Raw genomic sequence first — 20,791 nt, forward strand, 5'->3', positions numbered from 1 at the left:
TATATGTCACAGGAAGTGACAGTGACTTGAGTGATCACAGCTCATTTGAATTCTTTGTAAATTTTGGTCAGTAAGACACTTAATCACCAGGATAAGAACGTTAGTGTGTAAAATGGGGAAATATATGAGGAGTTCACCTTTCACACATTGTGTTGTAACTTGTGTATTAAACATAACTTGTGTCACACTTTACATTTGCACCCTTTTTTTTAATGGAAGTGAGATAATTTAATAACAAATGGATGGAGATAATCATGGCTTTGTGCACATAGTATACTACTCGTTTGTTGTGAAATACAAACTGGTGCAATTAATGTAGATATTTTAAATCAGTAGCCCTTTATTGATGTATGTGTAAATTTTGAACAATAGCAGCATGTTAAGAGAATGTGAACCAAATTTACAAATAACAAGAAGAGAAAATACATTTTCCCTGACAACCCAAAATTGGTTGTTAATGCCTTACAACGAATTTATATTAATTAGCAGCTTATGACGCTGGTATTTACAACTTGCAAATATTTGTATGAGTGAATGAAGAGAAAGTATTAGCTTTACTCAAAAAATAAGCTATACATAATAAACATGCGCACACAGACAAACAGCTAACATGAAGTGACACTGGGATTATATGATGCTGTGGTCCTAGAGTTACCTCTATTTATACTAATTAAAGTGATCTCTAGGTGACTGATGGAGTTATTTTTATGGATTCAAACTTCCAGACTATGTAAACAAGTCAGGTCAGTTTCTAAATAGATGGATGTATGGGGCTCATTTAAAAATGGGAAAATGAAAGTCAAACTGATTGGTATGTATAAAGTTCTGGAATTACAGCTTTGCCATATTGGTTTTGCCACACCTCAACCTGACTCCAATTCTCCAATAACACCAACTAGTTAATCAACCGATATATCTTTACATATCCTAACATTAACCGACTACGCTAGAATATTACACAGCAGTAGGAGTTTGCATTTAACGACGGGGCCCTGAAGGCAGCATTGAAGGGTAGAGTTGCGCAGGACAGTAAAAAGGAGGGAGCAGGAGGTAGCAGAGAACGTGAAAGAAAGAGGAGGGAGTATAAACGGCAGAACGCATCAGAGTCCCCTACAGCTTCAACTTTGTCTTCGCCTTTCGTGGCAAGATTTTAAAAACTTCTTCTGAAAGGTAGGTGTTAAAATAGCACTGAAAAAGTTTTCTTTTTCTCCTAACCGTTTTCCGTCCGGTGTTTTTTTTGGGTCGCTTTCTAAACTGTGCATCTAGCGGTTCCGTTGTCTTTTCTTTTAGACAAAAGAAAAATGTCGCCTAATGTAGATAAGGGTGGTTTATCGTAATTCTTTTAACTTAATTTGTAGACTTATTTGTGTGTATTTAAGAATAATTCAGTTTTCAGACTAACAGCTGTCGGTAATTTGATCTTGGCTGTTTGTGTAAAAAGTTTGACTCGTTGACAAAGCTTGTTTTGTTGCTTGCTAGCAGTGATTAACGGTCAGAGAAGTGGGGCTGTGTGTTCCTCAGACTCTTCTCAATTTACTCCAATTATTAAGTGTTATCCAGATCTGCGTGTTTCCTTAATTTTATCGTGTCTATATATAATGACATTAAAGTACAGTCCTAACATTTTTTGAGACTCCTTCGTAACTTTTAATTAGTAAATCTAAATACAAATCTTTCAGCGAAATGTGTGACGCGTTGATCTAACTTTAAAAATATAAATCACCAAGCGTTTTCATAGCAATGAGAGTTAGTATCCTACTGAAAACGAGTCAGCTCTTCCACCCTTCAGCTGCTCGTATTACAGCTGATGTAATCAGTTAAGAATTAAACTTGCAATAAACTTGCTTTCTTTTTTTAATGTAGAAAACAGATCTTCGTCATTCATCATGAGCGTAACAGGAGGAATGAAATGTGTCAAGTATCTAGTTTTCTTTTTCAACTTCATCTTCTGGGTAAGTAGCAGCAATCACATTTCTTTTATAGTAAAACTGGGCTATGAAAAAAAGAAACAAAACACAGCAGAGTGGACATGGAAACCACCTAAAACTAACTGCAGGAAGGAAGACAACACTGTTGTCTAGTATACGTTTATGTTTTCGGCTTATCTTCTTGATCTTGATCTACACAATATTTTCATTTCAGGACCTTTTTGTCACATTTCTCCTTTTACTAGCACTGTGACTCTGGCTTAAAGGTTGAGCATATAGGGTGGAATCATTTGTAAAATCAGATGATGAACACACACACACACAGAAAGTCACATTACCCATTCTTCAGTTTTGTGTTTAAATCTAATGGGATAATTAGTGAACTTTTTCCAAGATTAGTTCGTTTTACATCACCTTCATGGTGACGATAAGAGAGAGGGTATAAGAGAGGCAGGAATGTGAATCTTATGACCAGATTTCCAAAGTGTTGCAGTACCATGTGACTCCAGATCATTTTTTCCTCCTGCTTAGTCACCCCATAAATTTCGGTAAGCTGGTGTTTGCACAGTTAACTCTAAATTAACAAACTGTTATTTATGATAGGGCAAGAGGAAGTAAAAATGACAAAGCTGTTTTGACGGGACTTCCCTTTAAGTCCCATTATTTAATACTTATACTCGGTAAACAGTTCAGTCTTTACAGCAGCATTTCCTTAAGTCCAGGTGTACCCTGGGATTTTGAGTCAACTGAGCAGTATTGTTTTAAGATGTCACCATAAAACCTAACTTAATCTAAAGAAAATGAAAATGAAATTGTTTTAAGAAAATAATACACAGTTTTTGTGAAGTCAATGGCCTTTAACTCGACAATACAGTCAAAGTTGTCATTGCCTTTATTTCAGATGTTTTTTTCACATTTGAACACTAGCATGCCTTTAAGTTTGACAAGTCTTGGGTAGAGCAGGGCGATGTGACCAAAAATATTTATCACGATATACATTTGAAAATTTGCTATAACAATATAACGGACGATATAATTGACACTAGACAAAGTACTTTACAACTCCACAACTTTATTAGTGCAAAAAAACAAACAAACCATCAATGTATTTTCACTTAAACAAGCAGCTGTTTTTTGTGTGCATTAAAGTTATATAAAAATTTAACAGTGCAAATGCAAATTCCTTGCTGACAGTTTAACCAAAAGGCATTTCCAGTGGAAATTGGCCGACATATCCTCAGCATAACCATGTATAATATCCACAAAACTTAAAAAGAGGTTATACACACACAATACAGTAATATTATGTTGAAGCACAGTACGTATCACTCCGCGAGGCTCCTGCCTACGATAGTCGTAATGCTCCGACAATCCATCAAGCGGTGCAGGTTCGTAGCTAAGCAAAGTTGTACTAAAACATTTGACAGATTTTCAAGCGCAGTGTACGACATAAAATCGTTTCAAGGTCAGTAAACACAACCAGAATTCATACATAAGGCACACGGGATTATAAGCGGCACTGTCGATTTTCAGAAAAATCAAAGGATTGATTTTAAGTGTGCCGTATTTTCCAAAAACAAGGTAATAACGACGGCCCGCTAGCATGCTCTAGCAAAAATAGTGCTTTGTTGTGTATCTGACAGACGAAAGCTAAACCAGTTCCACACCACTGAAGTTGCAGCATTTTTACAAACCAATTCTGGTTCATCCGTTTCATTCAACGATCCGCTTTCGCTCTTCTCATTCTCTGTCACCGCCATGCTTTTTCCGCCATGTTTGCATGAAAACAAAGGCACTGCGCGTGCATATTTTACCCATATTCTATTGCGATATTTCATTTTCTTATCGTTGCCCAACATTATACTGGTATTACCGTGAACGGTATGATATGGCCCAGCCCTAGTCTTGGGCACATAAAGTCTACAGTCTAAGGCAGAAATAAAAACTTTTTCTGTTTATTTGTTTTAGGTGGCAATTTTCTCAACTCCTATTAAGAGCTTTTTTGTTGGTCATGAGTGAGCGGAGAATAACAATAAACAGTTATAAACAATAAACTGTTACAGATGCACTTTGGTATTGTTAATTTTTTCCACTTTTTTAGAAGTGCTGTCATTATTTTCATTATTTATTGGGACACCTTATTTCACTCTTCTGGTCAGTATTTATAAACAGTATATAATAATTTAATGTGTGTAGCACACTGATGTAAGTGGAGGCATATATAAACATTATGCTGACGAATTCCGATCAATAATAATTGACTATTACTTTAATTGATTTAATTGATAGTTGTAAATAAATAAATTAGACAGTAGTAAGAAATGCCTCTCGACTCTATGGTGCCTTTCCATATATGAAAATTGTCTACTCAATGACCCACTCAAACATCACAACTCTACAAAGGTGTATTAGGGCCACATTAAGAAAACATATTATTGATCATTTTGAGAATGAGGTGAAAATTTTGAGATTAAAGTCGTAATTGCATTTCGAGAAAAAAGTCAAAATGTGCACACTACATATGTTCTTTCAAGATAAACTGTCACTGCTGCTATAACCTCAACAAAAAGCCTTGTGTAGATGAGTTAATGAAACAAATTGGCACCTTGTGAGCTCCTCCAGGTTTGTGTGGTTTTTCCATGTGACCAGATGCAGCTTTCTGAACCATCCTGAACCATCATACTTATCACCATGCTGTGTTTATGTGCTATATGAGACATCATTTCCTTCCTTGTTACTAGAAACGATTCTGAAGTGCGATTTTTAATGCAGTTGTCAGGAAACAACAACTGTAAATAATCTCCACATTTTGATCTTTTTCTCAAAAAAGGTCAAAATGTGTATTGACACTGGTTACTGACAATTTACTACTTAATAATAACTAAAATTGAGCCCTGCACGCTAAAGAAGAAAGTATAACAGAAAAATGAAGAAACATAAGATAAGATAAGATAAGATAAGATAGAACTTTATTAATCCCTCGGGTGGGTTCCTCTGGGAAATTCGACTTCCAAAAAAAGCACAGCAACGACCGAAGTTACAGTTACAGAACTGTTATATATATATATATATATATATATATACACACACACACACACACACACACACACACACACACACACACATATATATATAAATACAGAGACAAATATAAATAAAATATACGAAGGGGATAAATAGAATAAATAGGAATAAAAAATAAAAATACAAGTGAATTGCACATTTCAAGTATTGAGTCTATTGCACTGTTGACTATTTACAAAAAGTATTGCACAAGGTATTGTACAGTGAGGTGAAGAGGCACTACAGCTTAGTTGTTCCCCCCTCCTTTGTCCTCCTGTTTCCCCTCCCTCTCCCCTCCAGAGAGGAGTTAAACAGTCTGATGGCGTGTGGGACAAAGGAGTTTTTAAGTCTGTTAGTTCTTGTCTTGGGGAGAAGCAACCTGTCACTGAACAGACTCTTCTGGTTGTCTATGGCCGTGTGCAGAGGATGCCTAGCATTGTCCATAATGTCCATCAGTTTCTTTAATGTCCTTTTCTCTGCCACTGTCACCAGAGTGTCCAGCTTCATGCCGACCACAGAGCTAGCCTTCCTGATCAGTTTCTCCAGCCTGGATGAGTCCCTCTTTGCTGTGCTGCTCCCCCAGCACACCACAGCATAGAAAAGTACTCCAGCAACCACTGACTGGTAAAACATCCTCAGGAGCTTCCTGCAGATGTTAAAAGACCTCAGCCTCCTGAGGAAGTACAGTCGGCTTTGGGCTTTTTTATACAGGTGCTCTGTGTTGCATGACCAGTCCAGTTTATTGTCCACCCTGTCATGTCAGTGTTCACTCACTGATAACTCCCCATATAGGAAATACTCAGTGGATTTCGCAGTGTTGAGCAGTGGTTTGACATTAGGGGTGGGGGAAAAAATCGATACTGTGTAGTATCGTGATATTTTGTTTGCTAATAATGTATCGATACAGGGACAGCAGAAATCGATATTTTGTTACAAACAATTTTTTCGTGGACTGGAACATGCTCTGACTTCAGAGCATGTTGATCAGCTCCTTTTTCTGAGCAAGAATCCTGACATTCCTTCACTGTCCAAATGTGTTTAACTTTTTTTTTGGCAGCAATAAACATGACAGTTTATTTATTTTAATTTAAGACATGTTTTATTTTAATGAAGTTTAAAACTTTTTTATTTAATGTAAAATTATAGTTTGTTTTAATTTACTTTCAAATTCTTCAGTTGCTGAATGGGCTGCATAGTTTTCATAAATTGCATAGTTCAGAATAGCTATAATTGTACCAGATGGTTGCATTCAGTTAAGTTGGACTAGACTGTAATACAAACCGTTCAGTTTATAAAACTGACTGAAATGAGAGAAAGACTGAGTGTGAGACTTTGATATTAGATAAAATGAATATTGATAAAGTTTACCTTTATGTACAGAATTTGCATATCGCAAAATATTTTTAAAAATTGCAATAATATCGTATTGTGCGTTAAGTATTGTGATAATGTCATATCGTGAGTTGTATGGTGATTCCCACCTCTATTTGACATGTTGTGAAATTTCCTCAGCTGGTTGCACCATTATGTATTTTGACATCGCTTTGCCTTGTGGGAGTGTTAGTAAAAAAGGATGTTCGTAGCCATAGACTGACTGTTTTTCTAGCCCTTTGCCACTTTTTCTCTTTTTTTTTTGTAGATTGAAGTTTCATTCGCTCAGGCATAAAAGACATATAGGTTTTTGGATTTCAAATAAAACAACTTTTAAAATAATGCATACAGTTTCTTAAAATAAAGAAACAGCCACTCCCTTATCTGTTTGCGGAACGATCATGCTGACTGTGGTGACCGCAGTGAGTCGTGAAAAATTAATGCTGTGAAACTGTGTGTATTTGATTGGCTAGTTTCTGCGTCTGGTTCATACATTTGTCTTCTCCCTTTCAGTTCGAGTAAGATTTTAAAATTACTACCTGAATTCTTTTTACTATGGTTGCTGAGTTGTGATACTTCCTTGTAAAAGGACTTTGGTTACACCTGTAGACACTGTAAATAAGTAAACTGGAGCCTCATGGTGAGTGACCTGTGAGTTTCAGCCCTATTGTGTTGCTAGTTTGCGCAAGTTTTTCTTGATTTTCATATCAGAGTGGCAACACAACTAGTGCCTCTGGCTGAATAACAGACATTCGAATAGTTTCTGGAGAGAGCTATTGAAAATCTATTCAGTACAATCTTCTATATCTTTTCAATGATAACCAATTCTGATGAGTGTTGTGAACTCTTTTGATTGATTGATTGATTGAATCTTTATTTTGAACATGTTGAAAAAGTACAACAAAATAGAATTAAAAGAGACAAATGAACAAAGCAAAACAAAAGGAAAACGAGCAACCACAACTCCAAATAACGTTCATGTTCAAAAAGTCTTAACAGCACAGTTGTTTTGTACGTTAATCTCACAGTCTGATCTGCCTGTTGATTAGCTCTTCAGTTGTGAGAGCAAGAGAGCCACCAAATTTTGCCACAGCTTCCTTCTCAGGAAACATGAAGTATACTCTCTTCTGAATTTCTGTGACTTTCTGGGCTCTGCTTGGCTTCTCTGTTCACTCCTTTATATTTTGTCCTACACCAACCATTAGCTGTTTGTTTGACTCAGGCTCAAATATTTACATTGGTGGAGCCAACACAGAAGGATCTACAGTAGCAGCCAGGTCTTAATATGGATAGCATAGCAAACATGTGACTGACACTGAGGCTGGAGAGGTATCAGGTTGTCATACTGGTATGAAAACATTTATTTTCCCTTAAATGTTTCAAATATTAAACCCCTACAATAGTGAGCATACTGTTGGGAGCTGAAGTTGTTCTTCAGGGACTCCCAGTGGTATCTCCAGCCACAATATATTTGTTTTTGCCCTCGCCCATGTGTATCAAGAACAATAAAAACAGGTTAATGAATAATTTAATCTTACTCACACCTTATACAAAAGCTTTAAAATATCTAACATAGGTCTACATTTTACAGTTTAGCAATTTTTATACTGTTAGTCATTCGAAACATGATGTTTGATATGGCAAATAAATAACACCTGTTCTTTTATATATTTATATATATATATATATATATATATATATATATATATATATATATATATATATATATATATAAAATTTTCTTGAAAAAGTGCACAACTGAACAATTGTTTATCAGAAAAGTAGCAGGACTGAGTTAAAAGGGAATAAAAGTAAAAAGAATACAGTTTGCTCAAGGACACAGCTGATTGCGGTCAGACATTAGTGTTTGTAAAAGATCGAATGAATTGCTCTTATCACCCAAACCAGACGTATCATCTGATCGTTTTACATCCGCATTCAGGGACTGAAAAATGTTGCAACTTCCTCTTTTGTTTTAGACCTTTCTCATGTTGTTTGCTTACATGAAATGAAAAAGTACAATAATATAAAAATCAAATTGATTTAATGATACCATAATCAGATTATTTTTTTTTTCAATCTTTAAAATTTGTAGTAGCTATATTAAGATAAAAAAACTTGTCTTGGGAAATTTGTCCCCCCTTGAGGTGGCTGTAGGAGGCAGAGCAGGTCCCCTACTGATCGGAAGGTTAGTGATTTGATCCCAGGCTCCTCCAGTCTGAATGTCAAGTATCCTTGGGCAAGATATTAACCCCAAGTTGCTCTCCGATGCATCCATCTGAATATGAATGTGTATGAATGAAGCTAGGAAGCACTAAGTATAGAAAGAAAGTGCTTGTTTGAATGGGGGTGATTGGGTGACTGTGGCATGTTGTATAGAGCGCTTTGAGTACTCCAGGAGACTAGAAAAGCTCTATATAAGAATCAGTCCATTTACCATTACCCCTTGGCATTGCTGCCAACTGTCAGAGAAGGTTAACATACACCTATTAAAGTAGTGGTATTCACCCTCCATAACTGGCACACAGGTGTGACACTTTCTAGATTGATCCCTATCAAAGTCAAGTACCTGGGTGTATAAAAACACAAGTGTATTTGGTACAGTTTTATTGTTTAGCTGCTAATAAGAATCAAATTATTGTTGCTTTTCTTTGCTATCATACTTTTGTCAAATAGCCAAATAAAATATTACATTACAAATTATAAACCTTTCCCCATGAATTCACTCTAGCCTAACTTCTTATTCTTGCAGCTATGTGGCCTAGCACTGATTGTGGTAGGAATCATGGTTCAGGTGTCGCTTAACAAAACCCTCAAGATCACTGATCCCACTGCCTCGGCAGCTCCCATTATCCTGATCGGAGTTGGTGTGGTGATTTTCTTCATCAGCTTCTTTGGTTGCTGTGGAGCCTTCAAAGAAAACCACTGCATGGTCACCACGGTAATTCACACAGCACCATATGCAGTAACTTTGTTTTTGTTAACTTTTTTGCACGAGATTTCATTGTAAAAATTGCTGTTTATTTGTGTGACAACCACTCAGGTAGATCATTCAATTCCTCATTCGTTCCTTTTCTCCTCCCTCAGTTTGCTGTCCTTCTCTCACTGATTGTTATCGTTGAGATTGCAGCAGCAATTGTTGGATACGTCTTCAGAAACAAGGTAAGTGTTGAATACATCTGTTTTATGTGAGTCCCTGCAGAAGGTGTGGTTTTAATTTGAGCTGCAATGTTGTGTGTGTTGTGCCTCCCGTGTAGCTCTCAACTATCGTCCACGATAGCGTCACTGAAATGATCTCCAAGTACGAAAAGGGTACACCAGAATTCAAAGAGACCGTGGACAATCTTCAGCATAACGTAAGTTCACTGTAAATGTTCCTGTTCACTGTTTGGTTAGTATGGTACCACCCTGTCAAAACATTTTGCATCCTGTTGGTAAGTTTCGTGTGACAGGATATTGTTGCTGTTTGCACAATGTGTTCCATATCATTTTACTCTACATCTCAAGTTCATAGCTGTTGTTCATAGACTTGTTTGCATTTTCCAGCTGAAATGCTGCGGTGTGAACGGTTCTTCTGACTGGGAAAACTTCACTAGCAAAGGAAACTCTGTGCCTGACTCATGCTGCAAGAATGTCACTAAAGGCTGTGGAATAGGAACCATGACTGACTCTGACAAAGTGTATCAGCAGGTAAACAGGGGTCAATTTCTTTCTAAGTTTATTTAACCTGAAATTCACTTTCTTAATTCTTAAGTCCTGTTTATTTAGTAAAACATCTAAGTTATCAGCATGTTGCTTAAATAGGTAAAAAAATATATATATCTGGCAAGCTAAAGAGACATACAGTAAATAATTGTTACCAAACTGCAACTGGATGGCATGTAAATATTAGAAACAGGACTCCAGCTGCGTAACAGTCTTGCTTTGTGCCAAGCACAGAAAAGGATTAAAGGATTTGGAACTGCAAACTCATCTGCTAATGACTGATTGATATGTTGTTAGGCAATGAGTGCGCACTAGTTAATCATCCTTTGTGAATCCAGTAGTGAGCATAATTTACAAAATGGACTTTGTGCTATTAAATGAGTGTCTGAGGTCATAAACTCTTAAGGAAAGTGTTTGAGGCTACAAAGCAAAGAAGCCTAGTGCTGTTTTCTCACAGACTATACAACTGGCAAACAGAGTACCTCCAAAGTTAAATCTTTGAAACAAATTTTCCACCAGGAGATTAGTGACTAAAACAAACAAACAAAAAAAGATTTACTGCTTTACGTGCACGAGAAAATGGTTGAGCTAGCTGCTCTCATTGTCACACTATGTGATTTGTAGAACCTCAAATGTGGAAGGAGGAAAGAAAAACGAAACGGCAAAAAGCCCACAAGCATACAGAGTGTACTCTGAGTTAACCTTTCTCAGACACAGTGGAGATCAATTCTAACTTTTCTGTTTGTTCTCTTTAGGGTTGTAGTGCTGCTATGGAGACATTTCTAAAGAATAACATCTTATGGGTGATAGTAGCAGCGGTTGTCATTGCTATCCTGCAGGTATGTAACACCATTAAACAAAATTTGCTCTTAAACTCAAGAGTCTATCAGCTCATTTTAGTTTCCTTTGTTACTATGGTAATGTGTTGTTGCTCATCTTGCTTCTGGACTCTACAGACTTTTAGTTTTTAAAAAGTTGTAAACAAAAATGATGACCGTTTTCTCTCTTCCTTCCAGTTACTCGGTATTGTGTTTGCCTGCTGTTTGATCAAAGGCATTCGGGACGGCTACGAAGTTATGTGATCGACACCAGAAGAGGAGTTGACTGTTCGGGCTACTCACAAAGTTCTTCACTTGGATATTTTAAAATGTTCATCATACTTTCCACATATAACGCAGAATATAATTTTCTTCATACAGATAATATTTTCATAGTTAATGGCTCTGCTTTGATGCTGTACATGGAATGGAAATGGAGATTAATGTACAGTGTCATATTAGCATAAGTGAATGTTCTCTCTTAACTTTGCTTGCTTTGTTGTAAACATGAGTTTATTTTGGTGTTCCTGGATCTGTTCTAAGCTTTGAACTGCTTTGGTGTTTATACGTCGTACTGGGTTCCAGTTTTTAATTTTTTCATTAAAGACCTTTTTAATTTCATCTGAATTTTCTGTATAAAGTTATACAGGAGGAAAATGCACCTTTAAGATTTTTATTTCAGACACATTTCCAAGATATTGTATATAATATTGGCACAACACAACACTGAACATTTGCAGAGCAAGTAATAAAAAAAATCTTAAAAAACACAACATAATTTTTGCATCTTCTATTTCAGATAAACTCTGTGTGCTCTTGCAAAAGGCACAGGAAGCGATGACATGTTCAGTTTTACACTTACACAAGTCACCAGCAGATACAACAGGAATTTCCTCTTCGTAGGAGTAACCAGAAAGCAGGCGAAGGGCTTACAACAAATTTTGCACTTAAGTTAATGTCATTCCAGCCTTTCAAAAAAATAAGAAGGTAAACAATAAAGTGATATCTTGTCAGAAATGTGTGCTGTGCCACAAACCAAAAACTTTGAGAACGTGCAAGACGTTCAGCATCTCATCACACAAGCAAGCTTCAATGACTTTACAGCTGGGCCACCAGTGGGCTTTTTCTTTACATAGTTACTCTCAGGGACTTTCATATTGTCTACTGCTGTTTGACGTCAACCAAGTTATAACGCCTCTTCATCTCCACATTACCCACCACAAGTCCTGTTACCCACAACCTTGATCATGGTAAACAATATTCAAAGTATGTAAAAAAAAAAACACAAAGTGAGGTACTGGCATGAAAGAACACAGGACATGTTTGATGTGAAATGTAAAAACAAACATGCCCATCTTAATGTAATTCTTTTAAATAGAATGTGTCTGAGCATATCACCAAACAAAAAGAACTGCTGAACTTAAATAACATGTATCAGTTCACACATGCAAACAAGGTTCACATATAGCAATAGATAATCATTACATTACTTCCACATCACCAGTATAGCACTAATGTCTAATAGATGACAATGGATTCATCTTGTTTTTAAATGCTATTAACTGCAAAGGCTTCTTTTTTGTGGTAAATCCTTTGAATAGAAATGGTTTCTTGCCAAAAACACCCTTAAAATGTTGTTTACTTTCCAAAAAGGAGCTGTTGAAAACCTCTTGGAAAGTTTTGCTTTTCATTGCACGTAAGAGAGTATAATCACAACAGCAGATAGCATGTGGCTTCCTGTCAGTGATGGCTGGGACCACTTGGGTAGTTTGCAGAGAGAAACACAATGCTGTGCAAAAGCAGTGACACCTCTGAGTCTGCAAAAATGAAAGTAAAAAATACATGCTAATGTAATAGCTATAAAATAATCATGCAACATTTAGGAAATACTTAAAAGGTCTTTTAAAGCACCCCCCAAAATGCTTTAAATATAACTCAAAGCCTGATCTTTAAGTCACAAAAGGTAGTGGATATTTTGTCTTGACTATTGTACATAGAACAAGTAGTTCCTATATTGTTTAATGTGTGGAGACAATGTGCATTTATTACATTAGCTAGTTAGCAGATTTAGCCTCTAAACAGTTTTTCAAGCCTCCCGTTATAACCTAAAAGAGCCAAGATATTTGTGTCCGGCCGCTACTTAAGAATGCAGAATATCTTGATAAAGCTGATTAAAAAGATAGACAATAGCCTGATGGTTTCCAGATGCATTTTGGCAAATGCAATCCCTCTTGCTCTCATTCTGAATTGTACTTGGATTAAAAGCAAAGCCTGCTCAAATGTAATTGTCAGCAGATTCTGAATTATGAGAGAAACAAAAAATGCTGTTAGTGTAAAAAAAAATCTTATTCCTTGACTTGGCATAAATCTGTAGAGCAGCAGATTGTGCACTTATCAGGCTGTTCACACTGCTTTGTTAGGGCCATAAGCTGTGCACCAAACACCTCCTCTAGAAAGTTCACCGGCTCATCATCTAGGGTCATGTACTGAACAATAAATGCAACATGCACAGGTAATGCTGAATTATATTGAATTTTGGTTCCAATTAAATGCCCTTCCAGATTAAGTATTTTTTAAATGTTTAACTTTAGAGTAAAGTCCTGCATCAGTGAATGAACTGAGTATTAACATTCAAGTACAAACAGACACTTCATATTCAAATAAGAATTAACTTAAATAATTTTCTGTTCTGTCACTACACATGTTCTTGAGTGAGACCGTTTCTGGAGCTACTTTGATACTACTGCAGTACATAGAAGGAGAAAGACTTGGTTACTCTTCATAAAGATGATTTATATGTTAGATAAACATGCAGTATATTTCATCAGCCATTATCTGCAGGGTGTTTCATTTGTTTAGAGTGCAGGTGTTGAACTCCAGGCCCAGTGTCCGGTGTCCTGCAGGTTTTAGATGTGTCCTTAATCCAACACAGCTGATTCAAATGGCTAAATTATCTCCTCAACATGTCTTGAAGTTCTCCAGAGGCCTGGTAATGAACGAATCATTTGATTCAGGTGTGTTGACCCAGGGTGATATCTAAAACCTGCAGGACACCGGCCCTTGAGGCCTGGAGTTTGACACCCCTGGTTTACCGAAACAAAAAGTGGAGTGCCATCTGTTGGAATCATGTCAAATAGCAGTACAGACTCATTCCACTCATTTGGCTACAGATACACTGGAGTTTAGTAAAACTGGAACAGAGATGATTTGTGGGACAGTCTAAGCCTTATACACTGATCAAAAAATTAAAGGAACACCTTTTAGGAACACTTCTGGGATGTTGATCTGGTCAGTTAAGTAGCAGAGTGTGTTTATAACCATTTTCAGCTTTTTTGGTGCACTGGAGGGGCACCAATGAGACAACCATGAAAATAGGAATGATTTTACCTCATGGGGGCAAGTGACATTTTTACCCTTTTACCCTCATCTTTTCTGACAGATTTTTCACTCGATGGCTTGGGTCAGTCTCACTATTGGTAACATGAGGCAATACCTGGGCCCTATAGAGGCTGCACAGGTAGTCCCACTTCTACAGGATAGCACATTAATGTGTACAATTTCCAGAAGTTTTGCTGTGTCTTTCAGTGCAGTCTCAAGAACAGGTGGATTCCAGGGGACAGGCTGTAGAAGGTCGTTAACCCATCAGCAGCACCGGGATCGATTAAATTTTGGCAAAAAGGACGAGCCTGTTAAATAACTTTTTCACTTTAACTTTCAGGGTGTCATTAAATTTAGCCCTCTGTAGGTTGATACTTCCATGTCCATCACACAGTATGCCATTCTTTCATTCCTAACATATTACCCAGTCCACATCAATATCTAGCACGATTTCTTTTCGGATGTCCTTTCAAAGTGTTTTTAATGTTTTTGAGCAGTGTACATCCAACAGATGTGCTGCACTTCAGCTATCCACAGCATCCACAAAGCACATCAACTCTAAATTGTGCTCCACATACACATGCATAAAGCCAGAACTTTAGTTTAGGCTCATATTTACTTACATTTTGAACTATTATTTTGTTTTATTTTAATCCATGGTTTTTCTGACTCATTATGGACATTTTGGGGCTGACTATACAGGTAAGCACAGTAGAAGCAATCAAGTCTCAGCTACTTTATTAGGGAGAAATCTGTGCAATATTCTGTCTGGAAATTTCTCTTCACATAAATCCTCTTAAGGAAACAGGTAAAGTTATTTTTATTACAATTCTGGTCATTTTTCTTTGGCTCTCATCAAAATCTTTAGGGTAGGTGACAGAAAAAAAAGAATCTATACTGCAAATCCAAATAATAATAATACCTTTCAATGAGCTTGACACCTGTAGCCACTGGGACAACCATTCACGACACTGGTTAACACCAAGAACATCAGCATTGAGGCCCCTTAGATAACAAGCCTGAAAGGAGAAAAACATCAAGTATTTATAAAATGGCTTAAAGAGGAAGGCACTCAGTATATAAAGTCATGGAGAGTGATGGACCTGTCTGAGTTCAGAGTCATTCAGCTGGTGAACGCCCAGTCTGCTGAGGCCCCGGTCCAGTTGGAGCAACTCCAGCCCGTGGCTGCTTAGCCGCTGGCCAATCAAGAAGCCGGGGAGCCGTGGCGTCAAGAAGAGCAGCGGGCTGATGTGTCTCTGATTAGCCATAAAAACATGAATACGAAGGCTTTACTAAGCCTTTTGCATTCCTGTTAACTGAGACAGAAAATTGGAGGAGTTTTACTGACCATGTGATCAACGCTCATTCTCCTTATACCCAAAGGAGGTCCAGAAAACAGGCTTCGGATAGCAAGGATTTCAGACGCTTTGGGGTTTGCTCCACTTTGGACCTGAACAAATATCAAACATATATGTACTGGTTAGAAATGAACAGATCTGCAAATCTGTACTGTTTCACACAGTTCACAGCCAAACTTTGTGGCGTTTAGGCACCATCATGACTGACTCCTGCAATGTTTATTAAACTGAAGAATGAGAACTAGGGTGCACTTACTATTTGTGCATCCATAATGAACAGTTTAAAATTTAACAAATAAGTTGTAGTTTTCTAATGAAAAGAAATGACAGTTATCCTCGCAAACTGGCCAAGTATCCCAGCTATGTGTCCAAAGTTTGAAGTGAAAAACTGCGCGAAAGAATACTTAGCAGAGCAGAAAAACAATGCACTATTTTAAAACCACTGACAATTTAGAGTGAGGATTTCCATTGTCTTAATAAGAGGGGGGATACATTAAATAGCAAGTGAGGAGTCAGTTTTCACAGTCGACATGGAAGTGGGGAAAAAATTGGACAGCATAAGAATCTCTCAGACAGAACTGTAATGGCCAGATCACTTGCACAGATCATCTTCAAACCACAGGTATCAGGTGTTTCCCCAATAAGCATGGGTTAGTACTAGAAGCAGGCCAAGCACAGACAAGCAACAAGATTTCTTGGGTGCTTACAAGATTATAAGCACCCAAGAAAGCTGACAGGACACATGCATGGAGCACAATAACCACAGACAGGTCATAGTGCGCATGCTCTTGGCTCTCCACCACTAAAATCTACCCAAATCATCAGCTGGATAGCCTTTAGTGATTATGCAAGTGCAAAGCTGGGTTATTGAGCAAGGGAAGAAGATGGATCAGTTTGATGAGTCACATTTTCTCTTACATCATGTGCACGGCCAAGAGGATGTGTGTGCGTGTCCTTAACTTTGGAAGAGTGCTGGCAGGATATGCTACAGATTTAGTGCAAGACAGTAGAAGAAAAGTGATGTCTGGGCAATGTTCGGCTGAAAAATCTTTGGTTCTGACATTAATGAGGATGTTACTTTGAGACATAATATCTAGTTATTCCCTGATAACTCGTGCTACATTCAGGAAGATAACATTATAAGGGGCCACACTGTAAAAACTGTTTGTGAATGATTAGTGTACTTTGAAAGCAGAAAGCAGTACTGCTACACATTCCCGATACTTACTTTTGCACACAGGTCCTTAAGTTGTCTCTGTAAGTGACCATTTTTGACCTGCTGACTCGTGCACTCAAGTCCTTTGAGCACCGGCCAGTGGTGCCGAGCTCTGAGGGAGTGGTACACTCTCCGAAACTCCAGCTGCTGGCTGGGAGTCCAGAAGTGAGGGATCAGGAGCTGACGGGGGAAGAAATACCTGTCGATGCAGGAGGAGGTGTTGTTAGCAGAGTGAGGCACACTAAGTGACAGAAAATGATTAATGAACAGGGACAGCAACATAAATAAGCCTGCAAATCAAATGAGATGGTTATTTCAAGAGGACTCACATCAAGACAAAAACCAGGTAGTTGGCAAAGGGAGGGATGGATATGATCACCAGCGGGATGGCCTTGATCAAGTCTCTGCGAAACTGTCAAACACAAGTCAAGTGAGCCAAGTTACTGTGAGACATTACAGCCCTGAAACACTGACAATGCATAAACTAAAAATACTACACTGCCATAAACACAGGAATTGAAACTCTACCAAAATCTACACTAATTTATGAGAATGGGTGACTAAACGCTAATCCCTCCCCTTAAAGGATGCTCTGACAGTCCTCACGATTATGAAATTCTTTTTAAATACCATTAGTATTTACTCAGAGCGATAGCTCAGATTGAATACCTGACGTACAAAATCAGAGAGATGAATCGGCTGAGATGTATGGAGGGGAGAAAGTGGGATTATCGGGAAAAGGATGCAGAAGATGAGGCTGACAAGCAAGAAAAAAACAAAAGAAAAAGGAGCTTTACGGTTGTTTTGACAGGAAACGCTGATGGTTGGCATGAAAAGGGAAGATTTAGAAGACAAGAAGAGTTGGAAACAGACATTCCACTGAACTGATCAAAAAGAAGAAGCTGCCAAAAATAAATAAGAGCATTGCTTACATCAGCATTACACATTTTTCAATGCTGATAAAGTAGATGACCTCCTCTACCTCCTGAGGCATGCCATCCCACCCCTAATGAAGTGCTAGCATCTTGATAAATCCTCACGCCTGTTAACCTAATACCAGACAGAATTAACTCATTATGACCGGTTCAAACAGTAGGTGTTTGTTTTTTCTTTTTATGGTTGATTTAAGCCTTTTCATTTTAGGAGTTTAAATTAGAATATATTAATTTGTTATTTTGATCTTGAATTCTGTTTTTCTGTCTATTTATTCTTTTAATGAATACAAACTGATGGCTGCACTAAATAATATGATAGTTTATTTGCCTTTAAAATTTTATACAGTTTTGCCAATTAGTGTCAAAACAAAATAGAACTGGTTTTATTTGTGTGCATGGAGATGGTGTTAACCCGACATGAATTCCCATTGCCGGTATTACACTAATAATACTCCAATCGATAATCTAAATAAAATAGGATTATATTGGATTTTCTGTGACAAAATGCATCACATTTTGGTAGATAACGTGATAGAAAACGCAACTTTTTTTTGCTAAGAGTGAATGTATGAAGGAAAGGATTTTTAAAAAGATCCCAGATAAAAAAAAAAAAGCAGAGGGAATTTCTATACAAGGGAATTTCTTTTTGCAACCAGGGTTCGCCTCCTGCTGGCCATTAGATAGAATGCAGTCAAAAGAAAATTTTACACTCAGAAGCAATAGCATCATATTAACAATCAAAATCAAGTATATTCCAAACTTTTGCAATTTGAAAGATTAAAAAAATCAAATAATGTTTTTCTGACTTATTGCAGATTTAATAATAACAAAATAAATGTAATTATATTTAATACAAATTTAATAATAATAAAGAAATTACTCATTTTCACTGAGCTATAAGCAGTTTGATTCCCTCCATTTCTAATATGTGTGGAAAATTCTGATATTTCTGTGTGCAGTGTGGTAAACAGACCCACCTGTCTGAGTTTCTCCATGTCCCTGTAAGGCAAATCCTGGAACTTTACTCCATCAGACCACATTTTTCCTTTTATCCTCCTGATATCTTTGGCATCTCGGAACAGTAGCTTGAATCCTGGAATGAGTGACAGAAAAAATTGTTTTAAATATTACTGTAGATTTTAAAAAATTTATTTGACTCTTAGAACAAAGTGCTTTGTAGCATGCTGTTTATTTAGACACCAACTCCTTAGCCTGCTTGTACTCTGTAGATGTTCGCTTTAGATTGGGGCCACAAAATGATGTAATTGTATAATCATTTGTATATTACAAACAGTATGTAGTATGCAATGTTTGTTTGCTTGTTTAATGCAGTTTTAATAAAGTAAAATGAAAATTTGACTTGCAAGACCTGAAAAAAATAAGCTCGGGTAAGTGATGGACAAGAACAGTGTTTTCTGGATATAATGCTGCTGATGGGGTGATGTTTGAAAGAAGACAACTGGACTTCTTTAGGTTTTTGAAGACATTTCACCTACCATCCAAAAGGCTTTTCAATTCTAGAACAAAAGCAGACACACCTATACAGGAAGTAAAGACCCTGAGGACCCTGATGTTAGTAGACCAGGTGAAACGATCATATTAAGGCCATGGAAGGCCATGGAATATGAGAAATCTGGCTATTAAATGTCTTATTTTAACTCCAGATTCTGATCATGAGTTGGGTCTTGAATTCTCTCTCTCAGCAACTTTCATCTTCAAAAACCTTCATATATAAGGTGCCTATGTACTACAGCAGCCTGTTTCCTGGTCCCTAGTCAGGTTTCCCAACCTCATTGTTGGGCTAACAACACTCACAGGGCTCTCCTACAGTTTTTTGGAGACCTCAGGAGTGAGTAAACCGTGAGCTTACCTTCCACGAAAGTGTGATAGAGCAGAAAAAAGCGGGGAAATCGCTTTTTAAGGAAATCTTCATATTTGGTATTAGCCCACTGGAGTTTGGAGGCAACATAACGAGCAAAACCTCGTCTGACTTCGGACGATGAGTAGTGTCTACACAGGGGCAGTCTGTCAGAGAGGAAAGATATCTGTCATTAAAGGAATAAAATAATTGTTTGTACATTAAAGAATTAAACATGATTACTCTTTATCGTTGGGGTATGCACCGATCACGATATAATAATTGCTCTGATGAAAATATCAACAACGTACTTTATTTTTTATTTTAAATTTTATTTTCAATATCTCTTATCAGCCGGTAGGTATAGCTAGCTTAGCAAAGGTTTACGAAACACGAGTAAAACAAAAATGATAAATGATGGAAGCGACGATGTTAATCGGCTTCATATATACCTGAACTGACAGACCACGTAGGGAGAGTAAAGACCATGTGTTATCCTGTTTTTACCGAGACGACAGTGTCGGATTAAAGACAGTTGACTACACAGACTCGAACAGGACAGCGCCATGTTTGACAGGCAGCGCACTTACCGTAATGACGCTCATATACAGCAAAGATTAAAGTGAGTCAGTTACCGTAATGGAAAAAAATGGTGCCAGGGTAAATAAGAGTCACATGCTACTAAGTGTGTAAAATGATGGCAAAAAATAACCTTTTTTGTTTTATAAATGTAAATAAGCATTCTAAAAACATTGACTCTTTCATATTTTAATGAACCATCTATTCACAAAATAAAACGTCTGCTTTAATATAAGAAAAATATGATATGATGTGATACAAATAGGTCCAGTTACAAATAAGTATTTTATTATAAGTATATTACATTTTGTTGTTTTTCGCTGCTCTAATACAATAATTTCTAACCTTTTAAGATCACTAAAGAATTTCAGATTTTTTCTTATTCTTCATACTACTTCTTTGCCAGTAGCTGTGTACTTTTACGTTAGCATTTTACTTTGAGTACTGGAATTTTACATGTAATCAGTAGTGTCTACTGTATGTACTCTTACTTTTGCAGTTCATTTAATTTAGCAATCCTTCCAAAAGTCAGTGCAATTTAATTAGCATGTTTTATTGATGCTATTTATCATCTTTACTTAA

At 37.0% G+C, this 20,791-nt stretch overlaps 2 protein-coding genes across 2 annotated transcripts; one reads left to right on the plus strand and one right to left on the minus strand.

Moving 5' to 3' along the window:
- Positions 1–1,011: 1,011 nt before the first annotated feature.
- cd63 (CD63 molecule) lies at positions 1,012–11,506 on the plus strand. Its single transcript, XM_086276673.1, has 8 exons — positions 1,012–1,170; positions 1,864–1,952; positions 9,115–9,303; positions 9,450–9,524; positions 9,620–9,718; positions 9,909–10,052; positions 10,823–10,906; positions 11,084–11,506. Exons 2-8 carry the CDS (start codon positions 1,887–1,889, stop codon positions 11,147–11,149), a joined length of 723 nt encoding a protein of 240 aa, XP_086132799.1. The 5' UTR covers positions 1,012–1,170; positions 1,864–1,886; the 3' UTR covers positions 11,150–11,506.
- Positions 11,471–20,216, minus strand: letmd1 (LETM1 domain containing 1). The gene is made up of 9 exons (XM_086276672.1): positions 20,083–20,216; positions 19,643–19,797; positions 18,750–18,865; positions 17,167–17,249; positions 16,850–17,036; positions 15,612–15,713; positions 15,367–15,519; positions 15,186–15,282; positions 11,471–12,702 (listed from the first exon to the last, which is right to left on the minus strand). Exons 1-9 carry the CDS (start codon positions 20,196–20,198, stop codon positions 12,626–12,628), a joined length of 1,086 nt encoding a protein of 361 aa, XP_086132798.1. The 5' UTR covers positions 20,199–20,216; the 3' UTR covers positions 11,471–12,625.
- Between the last annotated feature and the right edge of the window lie 575 nt (positions 20,217–20,791).

Source organism: Aulonocara sp. 'chitande type north' Nkhata Bay, linkage group LG20 (assembly GCF_057382095.1).
Source record: "Aulonocara sp. 'chitande type north' Nkhata Bay isolate Kocher_YH1m ecotype deep benthic linkage group LG20, A_spYH_male_GT1.1, whole genome shotgun sequence".
NCBI lineage: Eukaryota > Metazoa > Chordata > Actinopteri > Cichliformes > Cichlidae > Aulonocara > Aulonocara sp. 'chitande type north' Nkhata Bay.